The sequence below is a fragment of the Chrysemys picta genome, chromosome 4 (genome assembly GCF_011386835.1).
Source record: "Chrysemys picta bellii isolate R12L10 chromosome 4, ASM1138683v2, whole genome shotgun sequence".
Classification (NCBI taxonomy): Eukaryota; Metazoa; Chordata; order Testudines; family Emydidae; genus Chrysemys; species Chrysemys picta.
In genome coordinates this window covers 98,272,672-98,299,148 of record NC_088794.1, presented here as the reverse complement: position 1 = coordinate 98,299,148, position 26,477 = coordinate 98,272,672, and the positions used below count along the sequence as shown (strand labels likewise).

At 44.0% G+C, this 26,477-nt stretch overlaps 1 protein-coding gene across 21 annotated transcripts in view; it reads left to right on the top strand.

The window, feature by feature from the left end:
* RYR3 (ryanodine receptor 3) overlaps window positions 1-26,477 on the top strand; it is a 561,484-nt gene that overhangs the window by 496,883 nt on the left and 38,124 nt on the right. For 17 of the 21 annotated variants that reach the window (XM_065595380.1, XM_065595379.1, XM_065595381.1 and 14 more), the window contains 6 exons: window positions 248-1,572; window positions 12,296-12,354; window positions 16,653-16,824; window positions 18,833-18,919; window positions 22,359-22,556; window positions 23,585-23,715. In XM_065595380.1, coding sequence (XP_065451452.1) covers window positions 248-1,572; window positions 12,296-12,354; window positions 16,653-16,824; window positions 18,833-18,919; window positions 22,359-22,556; window positions 23,585-23,715 — 1,972 coding nt within the window. Of the gene's footprint in view, window positions 1-247; window positions 1,573-12,295; window positions 12,355-15,981; window positions 16,121-16,652; window positions 16,825-18,832; window positions 18,920-22,358; window positions 22,557-23,584; window positions 23,716-26,477 lie in introns of those variants that run through there. The other 4 variants (XM_065595378.1, XR_010601064.1, XM_065595377.1 and 1 more) reach the window with 4 other exon arrangements.

The following is a 26,477-nucleotide window of genomic DNA, read 5'->3' as shown; positions in this document are numbered from 1 at the left end:
TGCCAGTGCAAAAAGCTATTTCACGTTTATTAAAAAATGTTTAAAAGAGAATTATATAAGGTGCACATAATATTGAAAGAGCAAGGACAATGCAGAAAAACATGTTTACAAGAAAATTATGGAGATTTAAGAATGAAATTGGAAAAGTGTTTTTTGTAGTGTTTCTGAACATAAATATGAAATTAACTTATTTTTACATGTATTTATAGATAAACCAAATAACTTACTGTTTTAACATACAATGTAGGTAATGTTGTAAATGGGACTATTGGAAAACAGATGGTGGACACACTGGTAGAATCATCTAGCAATGTAGAAATGATCTTGAAGTTCTTTGACATGTTCCTCAAATTGAAAGACCTAACCAGCTCAGATGCTTTCAAAGAATATGATCCAGATGGTAAAGGCATCATCTCAAAGAAAGAATTCCAGAAAGCAATGGAAGGTCAGAAACAATACACACAGTCAGAGCTTGAATTCCTGCTGTCCTGTGCAGAAGCTGATGAAAATGACATGTTTAATTATGTTGATTTTGTGGACAGATTCCATGAGCCAGCCAAAGACATTGGATTTAATGTGGCAGTCTTGTTAACTAACCTTTCAGAGCACATGCCAAATGATTCACGCCTTCGGTGCTTACTAGATCCAGCAGCAAGTGTACTTAATTACTTTGAACCTTATCTTGGCCGCATTGAAATAATGGGTGGAGCCAAGAAAATTGAAAGAGTTTACTTTGAAATCAGTGAGTCCAGTAGAATGCAGTGGGAGAAGCCACAGGTGAAAGAATCCAAAAGGCAGTTCATATTTGATGTTGTAAATGAAGGAGGAGAACAAGAGAAAATGGAGCTGTTTGTGAATTTCTGTGAGGACACAATCTTTGAAATGCAGTTAGCATCTCAGATCTCCGAATCAGATTCAGCTGAACGACCTGAAGAGGAGGAAGAGGATGAGCCTTATTATGTAATGGAAGTTGGAGATGATGAGGAAGAAGAAAAATCTCTGGAATCAGCTTCAGCTTTTGCAATGGCCTGTGTTGCAGTGAAGAGGAATGCTGCCAACTTTTTAAAAATGGTCACTTTAAGGAACCTTAGGAAACAGTACAGAAAAGTTAGAAAGATGACTATAAAGGAATTGGTGAAAGTGTTTTTCTCCTTTTTCTGGATGCTATTTGTAGGGTTATTCCAGTTGTTCTTCACCATCGTATGGGGGATTTTCCAGATTCTCTGGAGTACTGTGTTTGGGGGTGGCCTGGTTGAAGGAGCCAAAAACATCAAAGTTACCAAAATATTAGGGGACATGCCTGACCCAACACAGTTTGGAATCCACGATGACGTCATAGAAGCAGAGAAGGTTGAAGGCATTGAGCATGGAATTAGAGTTGAATTTGTGCAGTTTGTGAAAGGTGAAAAAGGAGAAACAGACATAATGTCAGATATTTTTGGCATTCATGCAAAGAAAGAAGGTGGCTCAAAACATGGTCATGATGCTGGACTCGGTGATATTGCAGAAAGAGTTGGTACAGATACCCCTCCCTCTTTGGAAAGCACTGTTCGTAGGAAAAGAAAAGCACAAGTAGGTGGAACAAATTTATTGTCCCTTACAGCAAAAATGTATTATATATTATTAAAAGTTCCAGTAATAACTAAACTTATTTGCTCACTAAATTGCTTTTCCTATGAGATACATATTCTGGGAATGTCATTTTCTTATATTTTATTGTCTAAATCTTATAACAAAGAATAATTTGCCGGAAAGGAAAACTTTAGCTTAGCCCAATATGTCTGCCTAGTTTTGACTTAATAATTAGTGTTGTTGTTCATTTAGATTACAGTATTATTACTATTTATTATTTGTATTACTTTAGCACGTAGGAACCTCAGTCTTGGACCAGAACCCCATTGTGCCATGCACTTTAGAAACACAGAACAAAAAGACAGTCCCTGCCCCAAAGAGTAGTAGCACCCAAAGTGTCCTAGGTGCTTTCCAAACCTAGTTGCTAATTTCCTATTCTGTAACTGTCTTTCAGCCTCCTCCCTAATACTCTTCATCCATAATTATATCTGATTATCCCCTTAACTTATTTATTTTGTTTGCTTAATTGATTACACTTAATAAACTGTCCTTTGTTTCCTACTCTCTGAAATAGCTTTGCCTGAATTAATTGATTTACTGTTAAATTAATATTTACTTTATTTTAATTGTCCTTCCCCGATGTGAACAGTTTATCTTGTTCCATTTCACTAAATCCCTACATAAGTGAGTGTAATTCCATTTAAAGATGGGCCTGAACCAAAACTCTGGATCCAAATACCTTTTCAAATGTTGAGGATATCTAAACTCTGCAGTATAGATCCATCTCTACTTGTATTAGGCCATTTCAAAGAATTCTCTTCTATAATGGGTTTTAACCCAACCCGTAAGGCATTGATATGATTTCCTGGAGTTTTCAATATAAACCTCCACTACATGACTATATAATGTACTATTTACTCTGTTGTCAAGCTTTTAGCCCCCATGAAATGTGTATTACTATTTTCTCCTGCATATCAAATTATATTTTCCATTTACTGGCCAGTTTATTTATTTATGTCTGTTTTATATACTGTGACAAAGTTCCTCCTCTATCTTGGTGGGTCCTGCGCTTATTGGTGGATTTTCTTGCCTCAGAGAGTCACCATGTGGGTTGGGGAACAGCCCAGAGACCTTCCCCTCTGGAAGAGCCCACAGTCCAGGTCAATTGGGAGGTTTTGGGGGGAACCCTCTACTCCGGGTTCCAGCCCAGGGCCCTGTGGACTGCAGCTGTCTATAGTGCCTCCTGTAACAGCTGCATGACAGCTACAACTCCCTGGGCTACTTCCCCATGGCCTCCTCCAAACACCTTCCTTAGTCTCACCACAAGTTGCAGTGGGGGAGGTCCAGGTTGGATATCAGGAAAAACTATTTCACTAGGAGGGTGGTGAAACACTGGAATGCATTACCTAGGGAGGTGGTGGAGTCTCCTTCCTTGGAGGTTTTTAAGGCCCGGCTTGACAAAGCCCTGGCTGGGATGATTTAGCTGGGAATTGGTCCTGCTTTGAGCAGGGGGTTGGACTAGATGACCTCTTGAGGTCCCTTCCAACTCTGATATTCTATGATTCTATTGGTCTCACAAGACCTTCCTCCTGGTGTCTGATAACACTTGTGCTCCTCAGACCTCTAGCAGCACACCCTCTCACTCTCAGCTCCTTGCGCCTCTTGCTCCCAGCTCCTCACACTCACACCACAAACTGAAGTGAGCTCCTTTTTAAAGTCCAGGTCCCCTGATTAGCCTGCCTTAATTGATTCTAGCAGTTTCTTCTTAATTGGCTCCAGTTGTCCTAATTAACCTGCCTTCCTTAACTGGTTCTAGCAGGTTCCTTATTACTCTAGTGCAGACCCTGCTCTGGTCACTTAGGGAACAGAAAACTACTCATCCAGTGACCAGTATATTTGCCCTCTACCAGACTCCTGTACCCCACTGGTCTGGGTCTGTCACTATACACTTTCTTTAAAATCATAATTTACTTATGACTATTCCATTGTCAAATCTCATTTTGCACAAATTCCTTATAAAATAGTAGCAATTTCATGTCATTTTATATGGATAGTTGTATTTACATTAGTACTGAGGTATATAAAGGATATGTTCATTGAACAGAGTGACTCTGCTTTGAAATTAAAGTCCCTAGTAACCCTGAACAAGTAATTTATATTTTTTCCAACAAATTTTGCCTTTCTTCCTATTCCCAAAGTGATTGCAAAGTACTTAAATGTATTTGTTGTTAATTATTATTCTCACGTTTCTTTTGGAATTAATGCAGATCATTTGAATCATTAATTGTGACCAATCAAATATACAATTTTTGGTTTTTCAAGTAGATTGCAGTTGTATATTCCACTTAAGTACACGGGAGCCAGGGAATTTTGCCTAGCAGTACCCATGGAAGTGGGAAGGCCAGGGGGTGCTCGTGCCTCCTGGTTGTAGCCCCTCCCCTGCCTATATGATGCAGTGCCACCTCAATCCCTCTCAGTTCCTTTTTGGCACCCATGACTGGAGTTGGAGCTCTGTGAGGTTTTCAATTTCTCAATCCTCTATTCAGTTACTTTTTTCTAGTTGTATGTAGTTCATTAATACCCGTAGTATAGTGTTAGACTTACTAGTAATTGGTTGAAGTTCCCTGATGATGTCCTCACCAGGGTTTAAACATTGTCTGTCGTATGGGGGGACGATCCCCAGTAATGATCCCCACCTGCGGTGCTTGTTGTGTCTAGGGTGAAGCAAATGGCAAAGAACTGAGGTTGATTTGAAAATTGTTCATGAAACAGACTCACGTGGCAAGGGATCTTCTTCTGAAGCAGCATCTGCTTGAACTGGCCATGTGGCCTCCTTTGGCACCAAGGCCTTCATCAGATTGCAGGTTGCCCTTGGGTTTTGCTGCTTCGTGTCCTAGAGCTGGCACCTCTCCGAAGATACAGAGGAGTGTGCCGAGGAAAAGGTTGCATAAGAATGACCGAGGCTACTCCAGGTCCCATCGGGACTCATCTCCTTCCTCCAGAAAGAGTGTGGATCAGCACAGGATTAATGCTGGTGCATGGGATGGAACATGTCCTGTCAACCACTCCTGAGCATCACACCGGGAGGCAGAGACCCAGTACCATTGACTCTGGGCCCCAGGGTGCCCGTTAGGTCCAGTACCAACAAGGGTGATGCTGTTAATGATTGCTTCCATGCCAGTGGTGTATCAGGCAGCAGTGGACCTCCTTTGCCTGTCTGTCGTGACCTTTTCCTTGGTCCAGGACTGTGCCAGTGCTACATCCTTTATAGCCCCATTGGCTGGGCAGGCGCTAAACCTATGGGTCTGTCAGCACTACACCCCATTGTATCCCTTCCACCCTCAGTGGAAATGGGGCCGGTACCAGATTTGACTCCTCCGTGGTACCTGGAACTTCTTCAGTATCCCTGTCACCGGTGCTGCCAATGCTGCTATGGCAGCAGTCACCACCCTCCACTGCTGCATTATTAGTTACTTTGGTACTGATGCTAACTTCAGGGTTGACACCTCTCCCAGCAATAAAAGCAACAGAGGCATACTCGATACCAATGGTACTGTTTCCACTGTTGGCACCAGCCCCCTCATCATTCTGAGCTATGGACAAGTCAGATTGGTTGCCCCCAGAGCTGGTCCCGATGCTGTCCCCTGAAGCCCGGACTTCTCAGCATCCAAGTCAGGATCTTACTCCTCCTGCTCTCCATTGCCTGAGTGAGGGCCATTCATGGATCACTGTGGGTATCAGGATTGGCACTCGCCTTGTGGTCAGGACCGGGGCCCCTGGCCGGGCACCTACTGGCCACTAATGCCCTCTTCATACCAGTGGCCTTCATGCTGCCCCTTGGTCACAGAAGTTCCACTCTTTGTCCCGCTCAAAGCCAGGATCTCTGGCCAGATCTGTGGCAGTGACCATCAATCCGCTACAGGTCCAGGTACTGGTGTGTCTTCCCCTTGAGGAGTCTCCAGAGTCATCCTGCCTGGGGCGCGTCAGCCCTGGAGCAGGATCTGGCTCTGACACAGTTAACTGCCTCATTCTCATCCATGGACGATTCCACAGTGCCGGGTTCTTCTTTCCCTTCAGTACTGGAGGATTTCAAGGCATACCAGGACCTATTGCGGTGCTTGGCTGCTTCCGTGGGTATTCAGGTGGCGTTCCTGCAGGAGAACGCCCACAACTTAGTGGATATCCTGCAGCTGTTGGCCCCTGAGAGTTTCATCCTCTCTATTAACGACGTGCTCCTTGAGCCTGCTAAGGTCCTCTGGAGCACGCTAGTTTTGATACCACCAACAGCTAAGCACTTGGAAAAATGCTACTTTGTTCCCACACAGGGATCTGAGGGGTTTTATTCCCACCAGCCCCTAAATTCCTTGGTAGTAATTGTGGTGAATGATATAGCCTGACAGGACAGGTTTAAGTCCACTCCAAAGGAGAAGGACTCTAAGCAAATGTACCTGATGGGCAGGAAGCTTTACACCTCCTCCTCCTTGCAGATGTGAATTGCTAATCAGCAGGCACTTCTGTTTAAGTACCACTTTATCCGCTCGACAGCTGTGTCTAAATTCACAGACCAACTGCCCGGGGCCTCAATGGAGGAATGTCATGTATTTTGTACCAAAGGCTGCTTGGTGGCTAAGACTTCTTTGCAGTCTGCTCTGTATGTTGCAGATACTTCAGCAGGAGTGATGGCCTCTTTGGTGACCATGAGGAGATCTTCCTGGCTGCAGAATTCGGGCACTGCTCTCAATGTCCAGCAGGGCATTGAGGATCTGCCTTTTGATGGCAAGGTTCTGTTCTCAGATAAAACAGATGAGACTCTGCACTCCTTCAAAGACTCTAGAGCTACCCTTCAGTCCTTAAGGGTGTATACACCGGTGGTGAGAAGGCACCACTAAGGGGTCAATAGCAAGAACTGTGGTATCATTCACAGCACACATTTGGGAAGACTTTCCCTCCCCCAAGACAGTGAAAATATCCCAGAAAGGTGCATAGATCCCACAAAAGGAAGCAGTCATGTTCTGGGTTTAGACAGTCCACACATCTTCCCCTAGAGGCTCCCAAGCACCCATTTTGACTGATTGGTCCAGCGCAGTGTTCCAGTCATTGCTCTCTTCCATTGCCACAATGCTTGGGGCTCAGTCACGACCAACAGCTGGGTCCTAAACACCGGGAAGTCAACTTTGGTTCCCACACAAAAAATAGAGTTAATTGGGGCCCTAGTAGACTCTGAGTTCGAGAGCATTTCTGCTGACTGACTGTTTTCAGGCAATTAGCCACCTCTGCCTCAGTCTGCAATCTCAGCGTTCCATGACAGTTTGAATCTGTCTGAGGCTCTTAAGGCACAAGTCCACTTGCATGTTGGTGGTCCAGTTCACAATGTTACACCCCTCCAAATGTGCCTCAGAACTCTTTACTGTCCGACTCTTCACTCCTTAGACAGATTAGTTAGTCTTCCTCCACTGATCCTGGACCTCTTACAGTGGTGGATGTTTCTCGAAAATGTTTGTCAGGGTGTTCCTTTCATCCAGCCCTTACCAACCAGGACTGTTGTCACTGATGCCTCCCTGATGGGGTCAGAAGTACATCTGAGGTCACTGAAAGTCCAATGTGTGTGGTCAGAGCAGGAGTCTTCTCTGCATATCAGCATGCTGGAGCTTTGGGCCAGTTACAATGCATGTCACACTTTTCCGATCCATACAGGGGCTCAGCAATTCACATATTTACCAACAATGTATTATGTGAACAAGCAAGGAGGAGCACACTCCAGGATGGTCTGCCAAGAGGCAATCATGTTGTGACAATTTTGCATCAAGGAGAGTATTGTTCAAATGGCTGATGACTTGTCTGGGGTTCATCATCTTATGGACTATCTTAGCAGGAATTTTTTGCTGAGTCCTGAGTGGTCTCTGAAGACAAGCATTCCCCAGAGTATCTTCATAATCCGGGGCATTCTGGTGCTTGGCCTCTTCGTTACAAGGGACAACAGGAAATGTCATCTGTTATGCTCTCAATGGGGGCCTCAGTCTGGGCTCCCTGTCTGACACCTTCCATCTCAGCTGTCAGCTCTCTTCTGTGCCTTTCCACAGTCCTGATCATCCCACTGGTCATCCTTAAGCTGAAGGCGGTTTGGGCCAAGATCATCCTTATTGCCCCAGTGCGGCCAAGGCACTGCTGATTCCCTGACCTTCTGCACTGTCAGTTCAGCCTTCCATACTACTTCCTCTCCATCCCAACCTACTGACTCAGAATCATGGCTGCATCTCATGGTGTGGCTGCTGCATGGCTGATGGAGGAGAAAGAGCAGTGTTTGGCAGCTGTTCAGCAGGCTCTACGCAACAGTAGAAAGTTCTCTATCAGGATGGCCTATTTGCCAAAATGGAAAAAGTTTTCTATGTGATCATTGGCTCGTTGAATTCAAGCAATGCTGGCTTCCATCCAGGACATCTTGGAGTATCTACTGAACCTTCAGTCACCAAGACTTGCGCTTAGTTCATTGAAAGTGGCATTTTGTCCCCCTATTTAGGGAAGATCCAATCCCATGGTAGCAAGATTCATGAAAATATTTCTAGAGCAGAGAAGACAGAGATGGGTAGGGAGGGGAGTACTGCTACTGCAGCTGATATAAATACTGTCTGACAACCCTACTCTTCCCTGTATCTGTCTGTCCTCTGTCCTGACTAGTGCCTATTGCTGGAGGCCTGCCTGCCTCACCATCCTTCCTACCAACTTAAGGGATGGCATCCTTGAAGACTGTCTTGCTTGAGCCTATCACACTCAACTACGTTTTGCTTTGGTAATCAGGTCAAGCGACGGAGAGAGGAGAGACAAGATTGCACAAATCTTGATGGATAGGCACCCCCAGCTAGAATCACCCAGCTACTAAAACCATCCCTAGACTTCATTGGTTTCTTGTTACTGTATCTATGTACAAAATGGAGACACACTAGTCCCTAGGTAATTTTACATGATGCCAGTTCTCCATTATAAGTTTTATGGGCCAGATTTTCAGATGATATAAAATTACATCAGCAGTAGAGCTGCCCTGGATGCAATAATTGTGAGGCATGTTATAACTTATAACTTACAAATTGACATCAGGGTTGGGAAGATGTAAAATTAGTTGTGTGTGTGTGTGTAGCTTAAAGGCTTAAGGGAACAAAGAAAATATAAGCACACATTTTTTAGGAACATATTGCCTTCCTGTATTGCTGATATTAAAAATGAAATTATTTTTAAAATAATTTTTTGCTTGGCAGCATTGCTGGGTTCTTCACTCTTAAAAATCTATCACAGTTTGAGGAATGAAAACAGAAGTCAGTTTGATTTTGATTTATAGTCAGTTTCACTCTTTGTTCTTTAATCACTAATGCAATGCTGATGCCTTATGATTGGAAGGGCTACAGGGGGATGTTTAAATCCAAACAAGCAAAGGAACAACCAAATTAACTCTGTTTTTATATTTCAAAAGTATTTTGTTTTAGCTATAAAAACATTGTTAACATTATTATATTCTGTAAAATATTTGCAATATTGCAAAAAACATCACAAGATTTAAAAAATAATAAATGTGGAGTTCTATTCATTTGATTTATCAGTTTTGGACCTTGAGGGGATCACATTTGCAAGCATTTCAACTTAATATCTCTTAAATAGAAGCCCAAATTTTCACATAATGACATGACTCCGGAGGTTTGGGCTTTGAGAAAAGTGAAAACAATCACAAGACTTGCAATGAAATCACACAAGTATTGAAAATATTATATTTACAAAATGGAAGAATGGATAGTAAAAAACCCAAACTTCTAGCTACAGCATCTGTAAACATAATTTAGATTTTAAGATCGCAGGCTGGAGGAACGAGTTATGAGCCAAACTATTCCACATTTTCTGATGTTTAGTACTTTACTCGTTGTTTCATCATAGGTGTGACAGAATCTGACTCTGCACGTATCACTTAAACAACTCGTATTCAACAGAAAGAAAATATAGACAAGTTGGCAATAAGAACTAGAAACTAGCCAAACTTATTGAATTATACTCTGCTCAAGCTGAGGCATTGTGATATAAACGTAATTTCATTATATTTTATTGCTGATTTCTGGGACACTGGTATGGAACACTGTGTGTTCAGATAAAGCTCATCTAAAGTGCCAGTTTATTTTTTTCATCTACATCCTCTGGTCCAAGAACCAGTTCCTCAGTCCTAGTGGTAGAGATGGGACCTCTGTTCAAGCCCCTAGCATTTTGTCCCTTTCCACTCTTGTGTCAGAGAACTGCATTCCTGGTAGCGGTAACATCCGCAAGGAAAGTGTGTGTCTCTGATGCAGGCTCTGCTGGCTAGGCCTCCTTGTACACAAATCTTCAAAGAAAAGGTGACTTTATGACCACATCAAAAATTTTTGTCTAAAGTGGTTTCTCAGTTTCATTTGAACCGGGTGGTATACTTTCCTAAGCCACATTCATCTCTAGAAGAGCAGTGTTTCCATACATTAGACGTCAGGTGTTGTCTAGCCTTCTATCTGAACAGAACTAAATCATTTCATGCTTCACCTCGCCTATTTGTATCATATGCATATTATATTAAGGGGCAAGCAGCCTCTTCACAGACAATCTCTGGGTGGATAGCATATGCAATGGCTGAGAGAGGGGGTGAGGAAAGGGCTGAAGAGTAATTGGTGGGCATCATCACATTGAGACCACATCTGAAGTTCCTCTCCAAAGTAACCTCCTCCTTCCATATGCTCCAGTGTATTCACCTTCTGACCTTCTTCCCAAAGCCTCACTGCAACAACAGAGAGGCTGTGTTACATATGCTGGATGTCAGGAGAACCTTGGTGTTCTACTTGGACAGGACAAAAGAATTTAGGAAATCCCCTAAGCTGTTCCTAGCCATTGCAGACAGGTCCAAGGGCTCTGCAATATCATCTCAAAGACGTTCGAACTGGGCTTCCAACTTCACTAACCAGTGCTGCTATTTTCCTTCTGGCACATGAACATGCCACACAATGTCCATCTCCACTTCTATTGCATTCATCAAGAATGTCCCCATCACAGAGATATGCAGGGCAGCAACCTGGGCATCTGCTCATACCTTGGCAAAACATTATGCCATTACACATGACAGCCTCCGATGCGATCTTCAGCTCCACGGTTCTGACATCAGTACTAAGTTCGATACAGAAGCACAACCCTCCCCAGGGAATCCTGCTAGGGAGTCACCTACAGTGGAGAACCCATAGGGACACACAAAAGAGAGAGTTACTCATCTAGTGCAGTAGGGATGGTTATTCGAGATGTATCCCACTCTGGATGCTCCATGACCCGCCCTCCTCCCCTCTACTTTGGAGTTCTTAAGAATGGGCTCTGTAGTAGAGAAGGAACTGAGGGTGGTTCATCTTGAGGCAGAGCACAAAGCAAGGAGGGCGCATATGCAGGCTGAAAAGACACTGCTATCAAAAATCTCTGATGAGAGGCACAGGGACACTGACATAGCTACAGTGGAGCACCTGGGGGGCACATCGAAGAACTATCAACACTGAGTAACTCGTCCTTAGTGTAACTGTGGTTCTTCAAGGTGTGATGCAGAGAGTATATTCCACAACCCACCCTCCATCCACTCTGCTTCAGCGAATCGTCTCTGTGCATTTGGTGCGCAGGAAATGAGGGGGATCAGGGTGGCGCTGCCTCATATAGTCAGGGGAGGGGCTACGGCCACAAAGCATGAACACCACCCCTCTAATTTTGTTAGGCAAAATTCTTCAGCTCCAGTGCGCTGGGTGCTCACACACTTAGGTGGAATACACGTTTGCATCACATGTCGAAGAACCACAGTTGCAGTAAGTAACCATTTTTTCTCTCCATAGCTCTAACTTGTTAATTAATCAGCCATTCAAAACTGTGACCTTCTAATTCTGTATTGGTTATGAAATTTACAATTCTCATGTATGTGAATTATGTAAGTTATTCAGTTAGGGAACAGAAATAATATTATGTGACATGTAACCACTCAATGGAGGATAAATACATGAATGATTGTGAAGCAGTTAGATACTGTGGTATGGGGGAATAGATAGATAGTTTAAGGGGGGAAGTATTGCAAAAATAAAACGTATACAAATATTCTGCTAATTTTGATTACATTTATAGAATATAATTACTTTAATCTCTGTTGACAAAATAGGAAGATGTTGCCACTATTATAAACTGAACAATTACGTGGAATTTGTGATATTGACATACTGATATTTGTGATAATCCACATTATTCCACATTCTATGTATAGAAATTATACAAAACCATAGTTACATTAATTTTGCATGCCAGTCATAACTGTTAAGTTCTTAATGGTGACCACTGTACTCCAGCTAATTTTAGGCTATGATCTGTACTCTGTCACTTCCATTCCTTTTTGGTAACTTCGCCAGTCTCATTACATTGACTGTTACTTTGAGTCATTCAGTCATCTGCACCAATTACTGTGTTAATAATATATCTTGAAAACATGTTAGAGGAAGAATCATGATAGAAGTTTTCACTATTGAAATGTTGTCTGCTACTTGTTTTAGAAGCAAAAAAAATTTAGCATTATGACAACATGAAAGTGACCCAGTGTTAATGAGGCATGGTGGTAATTGATTGTTTTATTTGTTTTTTAGAAAGCATTAAGTAGAATTGAGAAGATTTATTTAAAAGTAAGTTTATGGCAATTTTAATATCTTTTTGTTTTTAGATGTCTGAAATAGCAAAAGAAGATGAATCAGAAACAAAAGCAGAATCCGAGAAGGCTGAGTAAGTTACTTTTACACTATTGTTTATTTTCTTGCTGTTCCTAGATGAGCCAGCCAGAAATAGCCCTGAGCAGGCATTGATTGGACTCTCCATTTTACCAGTATCTTGGGCAGCCAGCACAACTCCTCAGAGGCGACAAGCACTTTCACTGAGCAGCAGAGCAGGGACCCTATCCCAGGTGCCACTCTCAGCAATCCATATAAGCCTATTCACAGTCTTATAAAACCCTCTGCAGCTGCTTCTCCTAAAATCCCGAGAAACATTTTTAACATGGCAGCTTTCATTAGTGTGGTATTTACTTCACTTGTTTCCAAGCAGCAGGTGGGGAAGTGTGTGATCAGCTTGTGCTGAAGTATTAAGGTTGATAGTCCTGCCAATTTCTTTGTCCTTTTTGATTGCCTCCTTTTATAACCAGGTGGTCTAGCAAACCTGATGACTCACTTACACAGCTTTCTTGTTCCTGGCATATTTAAACAATTTACTATTATTTTTCTTTATATTTTGGTCTATTATTCAAATTCTCACTTTAGCCCCATTAATTTCAGTCCTACAGATACCTCTTCTAACCTGCTAAGTTTTTGTCCTGTTGTATTTGAATCACTTGGGTTGGAGATTTATTTTTTTAAAAGGATAATTTTGAGGCCCAAATAAATTAGTATAGCTAGCCACTTAACTATGCTGTTTTCTTTCTCAGCCATATACATACCTTCAGTGACTTTAACAAGGTTGACTCTAAAGTTTCCATGATGGTTCAGTGATTTTTAATTTCTTAACTTGTTCCCTTTCAGGCTTTTCTAACAAATTTCCTCATTTAAAAAAAATCCCTTTCTTAGATTTCACTGTTAGAGAATTATTTTGGTATTCTTGTCTGCCCTTACTTCCAACCCTGTGCAAGGATTTTAAGCATAAACATTACTTGCAATGTTACAGTACTTCTCTGGTAATTGTCAACTGCACTTAAACTCTTTTGCATTTCTCTGTACTAAGAATCCAAAGAATCAATTCTGTATGTTTCTCAGTATTAAGACAAAAATAGTCTCTCCTCTTGTATGCTCCAAAACAAGCAGTTCTGGAATCTTTTGTTTATTACACCATTTGTGTTAGGACATTAAAGTGCTTTATTAGGGTTACCATATTTGAACATTGAAAAAAGAGGACACTCCATGGGGCCCCGGCCCCACCCCAACTCCGCCCCTTCCCCTCCCCCGGTCCCACCCCTTTCCCCACCCCCGGCCCCGCCCAACTCCGCCCCTTCCCTGCCCCCATTCCAACCCCTTCCCCAAAGTCTCCGCCCCCTCCCCTGAGCACCCCACATTCCCCCTCCTCCCTCCCAGCCACACGAAACAGCTGCACCAATTCTAAAGTCAGGCACTCCACTAGTATAGACTCCCATGACTTTAATGAAGCTGCTCAGTGGAGGATCTGCCCCGGCGCTCAGTTTTTGGGAGCGGTCAGGACACGCAGCTCACACTGTTCTGTTTCCCAGCTCCCCAGATGCCTTGGAGCACCCAGTTCTCCTCCCTGCCCGGTAAAATCCCGGACATTTTGAGCTATTTAATTCTTTAATTCTAAAACGTAATTCTTTATATGTAGTGAACTTTGTATTTTCGTTTTGGCATTGTGTTTGCTCCTAGGATCAGGGGCAGCCAGGGTCTCCACGTGCTGGGCCCGCCACAAGCCAAGCTCAGAGGCTCCCATTGGCTGGGAAAAGCTCCAATGGGAGCTGTCGGAGCCAGCCCCTGCAAGCCCTGCCCCCGCAGCTCTGATTGGGCAGGTATTTCGCAGTGATCCACCACACTGCTGTGTCTCATCACAAATGGGGAGCTGAGTGCCATACAGCACACCCCAGCCCCAGGAGCTCTGATCCACTTGCAGGCAAGGCAGCCCGATGCCCATCGCAGCCAGAGCTCTGATCCCTCTGCACACTCCTGCCTTTTTCACACTGCCCTCCCCTCCTCCCCCACCACAGTCAGTGCTTTTTGGCGACTCCCCGGAGCAGCTCCCGCAGCGCTGCCCCCCACCTGTGCAATCAGCGGCGCATGGTACTCCCAGCTTTGCTGGCATCCCTGGCTTACCTTAGAGCAGGCTCTGGCGACTGCTGCTGCTCCCTGACTCTTCGGCTCTGTTTAAGAGCCAAGCTGCCCTAGTGCTACCGGCTTCAGGCACTTCTCCTACCTGGGCTCCAGCTGAGCTGCTCCTGCCAGCTCAGACTGTAAGAGCCGAGCTGCTGGCTTCTGGCAGCCCTCCCCTACCTCAGGACCCAGAGCTGGCTGGACACGTCCCTTCCCCAGCTCCAGCCGAGCTGCTCGGCTCCGCCCCCTCAGACTTACAGAGCAGAGCTGCAGGAGCCAGCGTTACCGGCTTCAGGCAGCCCCCCCCCTGCCTCCGGACCCTGCACCATGGGAGCAGCTCAGCTGGAGCCGGGTAGGAGAAGTGCCTGGCTGGGGGCTCGGGGTCCGGAGGCGGGGGGGGTGCTGCCTGAAGCCAGTAGCGCTTGCTTGGGCAGCTTGGCTCTGTAAATCTGAGAGAGGAGGAGTGGAGCAGAGCCACAGGGGGAGAGGAAGTGCCGGCCATTTTCCCGGACATGTGTGGCTTTTCAGCAATTCCCCCCGGACGGGGGTTTGATTGCTGAAAAGCCGGACATGTCCGGGAAAAAGAGGACGTATGGTAACCCTAGCTTTATATTAAGTGGTTCAAATCTCCCATTATAATGGTTTTGTTAGATTTCCCCCCACCCACCCCAATCTCTCTCAACTAACTGATTTCAGTCTCCTGACCCAGAGGCTAGTAATGTACCTTATCATATGCCATTGATAAAATATCTAGGTATTCCCCCAATACCAGATAGTCCACCTCACCTATTCTTGGTTTTAGGCTTTTCATATTGTTATGTAGGCATTTATAGCTTTTATTTTTAATACACCTAACTCTTTCTACTGACAGTTTATTTCCTTATTCCTCTCCTGCACTTCCTTCCAATTAAATCATAAGTGCTTCTCTCTCACCATTGGATACACAGATTCCCTTGTACTTCTGCTATTTACTACCATATTTCATTTTCAACTTAAGTACTTTGCAGTACCTGCAAGCCTGCAGCTTAAAAATTCTAGTTTTAAAAATTCACTCCCCTAAATCTTCATTGTCATTGCCAGCAGTCTAAATACTTTTGGTTGATTAGGGAGAAGACCCTGCCTTCTTTATAGAATCCTACTTTCCAAAAAGGTTCCCCAGTGGTTAATAAACATAAACCTCTCCCTTTGTATGGCTGGCCCTCTTGTGCACATCATCAGGGGCATTCCAAAGAAAGTTAATGCAGGAGCCCTGGAATGATGCTTTGTTAGTAATAATGTAAGTAGCTCATAAGACTTCTCTCATATGGGTCTTTATTTCACTGGTACTGCTACATACCAAACCACAAACTCCACTCCATTTCTTTATAATCGACCATTTACTTGCCTCAAAGTTTCAACCCCCTCACACCTTGGTGGTAATTTACCTTACCATTCTCACTGTTATCACACAGTCAGCTATTTATGTTCCTGAAAACTGAAGCCTCTAAAACAACAGTGACTCTTGATACTTGCTTCTCGTAAAGGGAATTACCTGTTCTGTTTATTCCCTCTGAAGCACCTGGCATTGGCCACTGTCGGAAGACAGGATACTGGGCTAGATGGACCATTGGTCTGACCCAGTATGGCCATTCTTATGTTCTTATGAATTCTTTTGTGCAGGAGGGATAATTGTCGTCTTCTACATGTTTTGTAAGGTGGGTCCTTCTGAAGGAAATTTTCCTTTCGTTCCTCACTGACGCCTTACTTTTATTATGGTGATTTTTTTGGTTGAAATGAAACCACTCTGCTATGAATCTGTGTGGCACATCCATAAATGTTTCTATCTTCTGTTCAACTTTGAACTCAAGATTCTGCACATAACCTCTGATAATTTTGAATTACTTGCACTGGGATACATACTTCACTTGTTTAAGCAGCAAGTAATTGTACATTTTGCATTTGATGCTAATAACCCCACTTTGAGCTGCTTTTGCCTTTTCTCCATTGATCTCCCCTAAACTCACTAAGTGTATTATTACTATTCTTCCACCTCACTTAGTAGTAAGGTAACTTTTTTGACTCTTGGTTGTATTCTCTAATTGTCACTTCTTGTAGTCACTCACTTCCATTCATCTTCTCTGCAACTAACTCACACTCAAACCAGCCTCTCTTTATCGGGACTGTTTTAATCATAGCATAGACAATGCGGGAACTTACTCGGTTTTATTTCTGTAATCTTTCTTCTAGTATGGAAGATGGTGAGAAACAAGACAAAGCAAAGGAAGAAATACAATCTGAACATTTGGGAAAGGAGGAAACCAAGAAAAAGAAACGAAGGCATGGACAAAAAATAGAGAAACCTGAGGCAGTTATGGCTAATTTTTTTAAAGTTGTGGAAATTTATCAAACGAAAATGCTGGTAAGTTTTGCTCCCATTCTTTTAGTCAATCACAAGTCAAATAACAGAGAACAGCTGAGCGTGAGATACAAGGAAGAGATACTGTCAGTTTTTTACAAATTAATGTATTAAAATTGATCATGTTTTTACAGTAGTGCCTAAGGGCCAACCAGTAATGGAGCTCCATTGTTCTAGGCACCATACAAATGCAGAATAGTAGACAATCCCTGCCCTGAAGAACTTAATATCTAAATAGACAAGACAGACACAGGGTCGGGGAAGGGGTGCAACACACAAACAGTGTGAACAGTGTGATGGCAGAAAACGTCGAGTTAGTTTTACTATTCATTTATTTAATTTTTGGGAGGTGAATTTACTTAGGAGGGGATCTGATAAATGGAAAGAAAAGACAGAGAAAGGGAGTGAGGGCAGGACAGGAAATGGCAGGGGAGAAGAGGATAAGAGGGGGGAAGATGTTGAGTGAAGGTGAGATGAAGAGACATGGGAGAGAAAGGGAGGCGAAAGCTTGGAGCAAACAGCCAATCAGCACAGGATAGAGAAAATCAGAGAATATTCTACAGTTTTGACTGGAATGTCCAAAGGTGAAAAAGGTCCCTGCTTTGGCTGCTTCTGTTTCTACCAGAGGTGCTGGAAATAGGGGTGCTGGGGGTCCTGCCGCACCCCCTGGCTTGAAGTGGTTTCCATCAAATACAGAGTTTACGGTTTGGTTAAATGGCTCTCAGCCAGGTCCACTGACAGCAATTCCAGGCCCCAAGGCAAAATAGTCAATGGGCCTCCATGCACGCACAAGTCACAGGCGCGGTCCGCCTGACATTTGGACAGTGCTGCACCTGCGCTGGCTGGTGCCCAGTGAGCTGCCAGCTGCACTGTTGGGTGTGCTCTTCCGGATTGGCCAGGGCTTCTACATGCCCTCGCGGTAGGGTTGCCAACTCTCTAATCACACAAACCCAAAGAACCTTGCCCTGCCCTTTCCATGAGACCATGCCCATGACCCGTCCCTTCTCTGGGGCCCCGTCCCCTACTCACTCCATCCCACACTCCCTCCGTTGCTTGTTCTCCCCCACCCTCACTCACTTTCACCAGACTGGGGCAGGGGTTTGGGGTTTGGGAGGGGGCGTGGCTCTGGGAGGGAGTTTGGGTGCAGGGGGAATTCAGGGTGCAGGCTCTGGGAGGGAGTTTGGGTGCAGGAGAGAGTGCGAGGTCAGGCTCTGGAAGGGAATTTGCATGCGGGATGGGGTGCAAGCTCTGGGAGGGAGTTTGGGTGCAGAAGGGGACATGGTGCAGGCTCTGGGAGGGAGTTTGGGTGTGGAAGGGGACATGGGTGCAGGCTCTGGGAGGGAGTTTGGGTGCAGGGGGAATTCAGTGTGCGGACTCTGGGAGGGAGTTTGGGTGCGGGATGGGGTGCAGGCTCTGGGAGGGAGTTTGGGTCGGGGTGAGGGCTCTAGGCTGGGGCAGGGGGTTGGGGTGCGGGGTGGGAGGGTTTGGCACTTACCTCAGGCGGCTCCCGAAAGTGACCGGCACACCCCACTGGCAGCAGCTCCTAGGCAGGGGGCCGCAGTTCCCAGCCAATGGGAGCTGCAGAGTTGGCACTTGGGGCAGGGGCAGCACGTGGAGACCCCCTCTCCAGGGGCTGCAGGGATGTGCCAGCCGCTTCTGGGAGCAGCCCCTGGGCAGTTGCTCCCTTTACCCCCCGCCCCCAACACCCCCACCTTACAAATTGTTCCAGACCCACTGGTTTCTACCAACTGGAGTCTGGCTAGCTCCTCTGTGTAGTTTTCCCCCAAGGCCACAAGTACCCTGTCATGAATATATAGATAAAAAAGAAAGGATCACAAAAATTCTAGACAGCAGGGCTGGTGATTCTACCATGATAGCTGTAATTGTTTTGTTGAACATTGCAGAACATAGTTTAGATTTGACTCTCTTAAATAACTTCCTAACTGCTTCCCCAATTCTGATTCCATGACACTTCTAATTTTGTTTATTTAAATGTTCCTTGTATTTCCAGCATTACTTGGCTAGAAATTTCTACAACTTAAGATTTCTTGCTCTGTTTGTTGCATTTGCCATCAACTTTATACTACTGTTCTACAAGGTAAAGTATTATTTACTGCGTTTCATTCTTTGTAGTGTTTTCTACTTATTTTCCAGAGCAGCTGGCTGAAGGCTGGTTTTAACATAGTTAATCTAAACTGGACACCCATTATTATAAACCCTACATGCACTGACTAAAATCAACACTGCCAGCCTAGAAATAATACATCTAAAATTATGTTCTTACCTGAGTTACTAATCACACCTTGAGTAACTTAACATAGGTACTTCTGTATTTTATTCAGTTTAAGACAATGAAAACAGACTAATCAGTTGAACTTTTATTTATAGTCATTTTTTTCTTTTGGCTCTGGTGCACTGGCACAATGTGATTGGTTTTGGATTGCAAACCCTGACAAAGGAATGTGTAAATCCAAGCCAAAAAACAAAACAAAACCCCTCAATCTCTCAAAGCACTTTCAATTTTCTTAAATGTTGCTCTAAAATCTGTCCTAAATTGGAACTTCAACTCACATAACTTTTTCTTTAACAGTACTACTTTTTGCATAATACTGGTCACCTTGATTTTCAGCGTGGAAATGGTAACTAAATCATTTAGGAATCATATTAAGGTCTCTTGTACTCTAGCTGGGTTAGATAACATTTTTGCTTTTCTGTATGATAGTTCTGTTTTGTCTATTTGTAAAATTTGGCTGCTTTTTCCTCAAAAGTGTTTGGTGCTTTTTTTATTAAAATAGTCACAATTCATTTTTAAGATCTCTTTAAAATAAAACAAAACAAAAAAAAGTAGAGGGTAGCAATGGGGGACTTCAGTGCATTGTTTCCCCCACATTGTCTTCATCTTTAACTATTTCTAGGTGTGAGACGATACTTCAGTCTTCATACCCATCATCCAGTCTGTTTTCTCACTGAAACGAACAAGGTTGTTAGTGCCTATTGTGAAGATATTTTTTGTTTTGAAGATACCTGTCCACTACGAACATGTTTTAAATTGATGAGGACATATAGGCAAATGAATAACAGATGCAAAGGATGGATTTTAAACAGCAGGCTGCAACTTTATTAATTTAACATTGAGATACAGCATGATGTGCCAGGCATTTAACAGTTCAGTGTAAGGGTTCCTCAGGGTACATCCACCTAATTCGACCCCTAGGACTCAGCTCACTTCTGAATCCTCTTGCATTCCCCCAGTCAGGGAGCTAGGAGTATCAAGGGGAGACATTAGTCCATGAAGGCGTCAGGTTTCCTCTAGCAGGGGCGGGCAAACTTTTTGGCCTGAGGGCCACATTGGGTTTCGTAAATTGTATGGTGGGCCGGTTAGGGGAGGGGGTCATGGCCTGGCCCCCACCTCCTGTCTGCCCCCCCGGACTCCTGCCCCATCCAACCCCCCCGTTCCCTAATGGCCCCGCTGGGACCCCAGCCCCATCCACACATCCCTGCTCCCTGTCCCCTGACTACCCCTGGACCCCTGCCGTCCCATCCAACCCCCCCTCTCCTTCCTGACTGCCCCCTTGGAACCCCTGCCCCATCCAACCACCCCTTCTCCCTGTCCCCTGACTGCCCCGGAACCCCTGCCCCTAACTGCCCCCTGCCACCCCATCCAACCCCCCTCTCCTTCCTGACTGCCCCATCCAACCACCCCTTCTCCCTGTCCCTGACTGCCCCGGAACCCCTGCCCCTAACTGCCCCATGCAACCCCCCCCTCCTTCCTGACTGCCCCCCCCCGGGATCCCTGCCTCCATTCAACCCCATTTCCCCCCTGATCACCACCCCGAATGCCCCTGCCCTCTATCCAACCCCCCTGCTCCCTGCCCCCTTACCATGCTGCCTGGAGCACCGGGGTTGGCGGCGCTACAGCCCTGCCGCCCGGCTGGAGCTCGGTCATGCTGCCACCGCTGCCACCATGCAGCACAGAGACCGGGGCAGGCCGGGCTCTGCAGCTGCGCTGCACCAGGAGCTGACAGCCCCACCACCCAGAGCATTGCGCCGGTGGCGGAGTGAGCGAGCTGAGGCTGCGGGCGAGGGGAAACAGCGGGGGAGGGGCCAACAACTAGCCTCCCGGGCCAGGAGCTCGGGGGCCAGGCAGGACAGTCCCGCGGGCCAGATGTGGCCCACGGGACATAGTTTGCCCACCCCTGTCCTATAGGCACACCAGTGAAATTCTGGTTCTCATTTATGCCTTGAAGCTGGCCCTTTTTAGCCTTTATCTGCATTGAACACCAGCCTCAAGCTGTGACTAACTAATCAGTCTTACCTTTTCTAATATTAAACCATTGAAGTCCTATTGCTTACAACTCAACTGTGCCTCCATGACACTGCACAGAAAGCAAAAAAAAACCCTATTGGGACTTAGCCATTTGGCTAAACGGGAAAAATTCCTTTTTAATATGAAAATAGGCAATTGGTCATACCAGCAGCACCCTGAAGAACTCAGGTCCTATACTAAAGGACCTAGAAATGTCTGGGCAGAATTTAAACAGGCTATGGGAGGAGTGCGAGAGCCAGTCAGCCCACCTAGTCCCCACAGCCCAGCCATTGGGAGGCAGAAGATCTCAGGAAGAGGGACCCAGCTCCCTGTATCACCAATTATGTTCTCTCTCCTGGGCCACTGGCTCATCCCCGTTGGTCTGACCAACCCTTGGTGGGGGCGTGTGGAAGACATTGCTCAGTTAATTTTGCATAGGTCATCAAACATGCTATCAAATGGTAACAGTTTGGCCACTACTGACCTCTACTGATAACCTAGAAATGAAGGGCCAGTTTCTCTGCTGCATCCAGCCTCCACTGGTCATAGGAGAGGAAAGAGAATTTTGGATTTCAGGGAGCCAGTTATGGCTCCCTGATTCTGAGGCCAGTTTTGCAATGGCCCGGGCAGAGTTTAGAGCAACAAGGAGCTTGTTGGCCAGAGATTAATGTGAAATGCTAATCAAGTGCTATAGCAGACTTGTAAACTCTTTAAAGAAGATTGTGAAATAAAGATGTGTGCACAACAAGTGAATTGGTGACAACAACATAGCTTTTGCCCCCTTCCTCTGAGACTAGTAGTCATAAATAGTGTAAATTCCAAAACAAACCCTGAAGTTTGTTATACCATGTTATATCAGCATTACAATAATTGTTTATTTAATAAAACATTGGTGTTACCTTTGCATTGTTTTTGCTTTCATTTTTGCCATTGCACTCCCTAACAGGGAGATTTGTAAATTGAGCTACCGCTGAATTGCTCCTTCGATGTCAAGTGTGAGGTACATTGACGAGGTAGTGTAGGAAGCCTGCATTCTTCTTGTATCTGTGCTTCTCTTGTTCTGAGGATGAAAAACTTCACTCTTTAGGACTCAGCGCTCATGTAAAGTGCAAAATGATCTTCATAAAAAAAACAACACAGAAATAGGGAGCAAAAAGAGATCTGTGACTAAGAGAATGGAAAAAAGCTTAAGTTATTCCTGTTGCTTTGTGTGTGTATTTCTCCATTCCAGGTGACAGAAGAACCATTAGATGAGTTAGAGGAAGACGCTGATTTGTGGAATTCATTTGAAGAAGAGGAAGAGGAAGAGGGAGTGGTGTTTTTTGTTTTACAAGAGAGTACAGGTTACATGGCACCAACACTCAGGGCTCTGGCAATTATTCATACTATCATCTCCTTTGTCTGTGTGATTGGCTACTATTGTCTAAAGGTGAGTTGTGTGTATGTTTGAAACCCAGCTACTTATTCATGTTTGGTAGACATCTAACTCCATTTCACTGTTCTGAGACTTTGAACTCTTCAGTTTCAATTGAATGTAGACAAGTACCAAAATCACTCCTCGTAACACACATGAATATCAGAGCTGAGATCAAGATGATTATTTTTGTCTAGATTCTTATAAGCATCCATCACCTTCATATCTGAATGGCTTCCACAGAACTGGTAGGCATCTTACTGCTGTGAGGAAAACATAATACAGTGTAATTTAGTTTAAAATATTCAGAGTTTAAAGCCTAATCAGTCACGTTAAAAGCAGTCAATTTCTCCCTTTATTCTAGCAGGGATTAATCTGGGGGAAGAGAAGTGTTAGTACCTCCCCCTCTTCTCTTGCTTGGAGTTTTGGGTGCGTGATGGCAAGTGTTGTCTGAACAGAGGCTGCCATGTGTTGAATCAATACATTCTTGACCACTATAACCACACACACACCCCAGTTAGCACCACCAACTTTGGGGATATGCTGGCTTGCTCTCCAGGGGAGTTTGGAAGCACACTGCACCAATGCAACCACCCCATAGTAGACTTTCTGGCACCAGGTGCTTTCCACCAAGATTTGTAGGCAGGACAGTGAAGTACAGCATCTAGACTTTGCTTTGATTTCTGTTTTCTGCCAGAAGTTTGGTTTCATTTAACTTTTAGTATAAATACATTTATCTTTTATATAAACAACTTTCAGTGGCTGAAGATGCTGCTGCAAGAGCCCTGACACACCTTTATGGTCACTCCTAAATACAATGTTCTCATCCAAAAGCAACATCAGAACTCATTCTTTATTCCCCTGAGCTGAGTAACCCTCCAAACCCCACCAATGTCCAGAATATCCTGTTCTTAGAATGTACCAGTTCCAAGGCTTGAAATTAGGTAGTGTTCTGAGGGTTAGTTTTACACTGTAGAGAGACCTAATTGTTTCTAAGAAATGTGTGAACCATTACAAGCATTTTAAATATCCATTTTCCAAAGGTTCCTCTGGTTGTATTTAAGCGAGAAAAAGAAATTGCCAGGAAGTTGGAATTTGATGGTCTGTACATTACAGAACAGCCCTCAGAGGATGACATTAAAGGACAATGGGATCGTCTGGTCATAAACACTCCGTAAGTAAAACAAGATGTTAAAAAACATCTAAAAATAGTATAGCTCACAAAACTTTGCAGTGGAACTTCACTAACACTCATACCACCTAGTCCACACACAAAAATTGGTTATCTTTCCTCATATCTCAACAAAGATTTAATAGCAGATTCTGTTTTGGGGTCTGATATTACTAAAGATCTGTTTACCTAGCAGATACCATATCAGGGAATGTATTTTTCCTTTCCTCTTTGTATTTTTCTGTGGTTTGATTTGTTATGGCTAAATTTATAGCAATGTTTAATTTATAACTCCAAGGCTTTTGTAAGTCTCGCCTCTCAGCCTCTTCCCTAAGAAATTTTACAAATGAATCACTTGGGAAAACATTTTGGCTTTTGCGCCTCTCTTTTTGTTATATTCTTCTTCTTTCCTTTTTAATTCATATAATAAATTGGTACTTTTTCCCCTCTTCATCAGACAAAATTAGTATATAACAAGAGAAGTAAACCAGGAGTAAAAAGGCATTATCTGAATATCTAAGTGGATCTGACTTTTCTGTCCAGTTCGTAAATAATAGAAAATAGTGTAGGATTCACACAGTGATCCATAGAAGTCTCATTTGCTTTTCTGTGCATGTAAGCAAGAGCGAGGGGAAAAAAACAAAGGATTGTAACAACGTTGAGCAGCACTCAGGTCAGAAGGTCACTTGGATTTTCTTTCTCCGCCATTGTTCAAGGTGTTGAATTGGTTAGAAGAGATAGATATGAGGCACTTTAAAAATATTGAGATTTCAAATTACCATTTGCATGTTAATGCAACCAAACTGATTATTCTTCAGTGTAGTAGACTGAACACAGAATACTGCTTAATCGGAAGAGAATGATATAGAGCCCTTACTGATAATCACTTTTCATAGGCAATGCACCTAGGGTACATCACAAATCAAATAGATTTTTACATGTGTGTTCTCCAGTGGTCCATCTCATGCAGATGGACTTTTCTGTGGCAAACTGATACATCAGAGCTATATATAGGTACACCATTACAGTGTGTTTTAATTTTTCATCAAATAAAACATGTAGAAAATTGTACATTATAATTACATATTACTTATGTCCTGTTACGCCATTGCTGTACAATGAGTAAGCTGTGCCTAACATAGTCCCTGCTCTCAAAGCACTTAAAGGCACAAAAGGCTATAGAACTGTAAAATACAATAGAGAATAAGCATTGAGTGGTTTGTAGTGTTTATAATTGAAATGATTCACTGAATAGGATGGTTCTCCTTTGAGTGATTATCCCATACTCATTCCCCTGTAGGTGTATGTGGGCCCAATGCACTCAAGTCGATGACTTTTGTCAGCAGCACATGCACCCTCACTATCCTCATGCATGGAGCTGACGGCATAAAGGGATGTGGCTGCCACATCCCTCTCAGTTCCTTCTTACCTCCCATGGCAATAGCTGGAACTCCCTATCACGCTTGAGATTTGGTTCTCTTCTCTTAGCCAGCATGTAAAAAAGAGAAATTCTGTTATCTGTATATAGTTATAATTAGATAGTTTACTGATTCTTTGAGGCTGGAGGTCAGAATGCAAAAATTGCCAGAATTTAACAAGGGGGCTGTGATCCCTGTAAGCGATAGGCACAAAATAGCCTAATCTGTTTAGGCAAGGGACATGTGAGGGATGAATGTCCCATTTGTACCTCCTTTCTGATGAAGATGAAAAAGCAAATGGACTTCTGCCTTAAGGTACAGTTACCTGAAAAGGCAATGTGTCTCTCTTCAGTGCCCGACCCTAACCATGGGAGGATGAAGAGCTCATTCATGAGTAGTACCCCTCCAGCTGCCTCAGCTCCTAAGCCCATACTGGGTGAGAAATGGTTGTTCATCTTTGTCTCCCATGGCCTCCATGAAGTGTTTGAAACCATCGTTGTCCTCTGAGACTGACAGACCATCAAAATCTCATTATTCATCCCACAAAAAGGGGCAAAGATTTTAAAAAATAAAATAAAGTCCTCTGGTGCTGAATTGAGGTCTCATCACAAACACCGAATGACACCAGCACCATCTGATGTGACACCATTGACTCTAGCTCCAGTGGGGCCATCGAGACTAGTGCCTTCTTCTCCATCAGAGAGATCAACACATTGACACCACAGTCGTTCTTTATGGCAAAAGATCTATTGTGTCTCCTGCCTGACTATCCTTTCCTGCATCTTCCAACACTGCTCATAATAGTTTCAACCACATCAGCATCTTTTATCACCACAACACTGAAAGGGTCATCTACATCATTGATGCAGCCTACAACATAGGCAGGGCCAGCACCATCAATGGTGACTCACCCAACCCACTTTTCCCATCCTTTTTCAGGGACCCATCTCATCAGGCTGTTTTGCGTCAAGAAACACAGTCTGTTTTACAATTGGGAGCAATAAAAGAAGTTGTGACATACCCAAGGCACAATCCAGAATAATAAGTAGCTGTGTCATGCCTTCCCTCTAACCTGGGGTGCCCTTTACAATGCTTTGCTGCTATAGCATCCAGTCAGGACTGTTGTCTGTGTGTGTGCTGCAGACAGCCTTACCAGCTTTGGTTATATTGCAGAGTGACCCCAACACACTCCCAATCCTAGATTTCCCCCCAGAAATGTATGTCCTGCCCAGACCTCTCCTGGACAATACAAGCTTATATAAAGGCTGTCATTTTATTGATAGAAATGTTATGCACACATCTTGTTACCCCAAATGGAGTTTCCCAGACACTTCAATTTAAACAAAC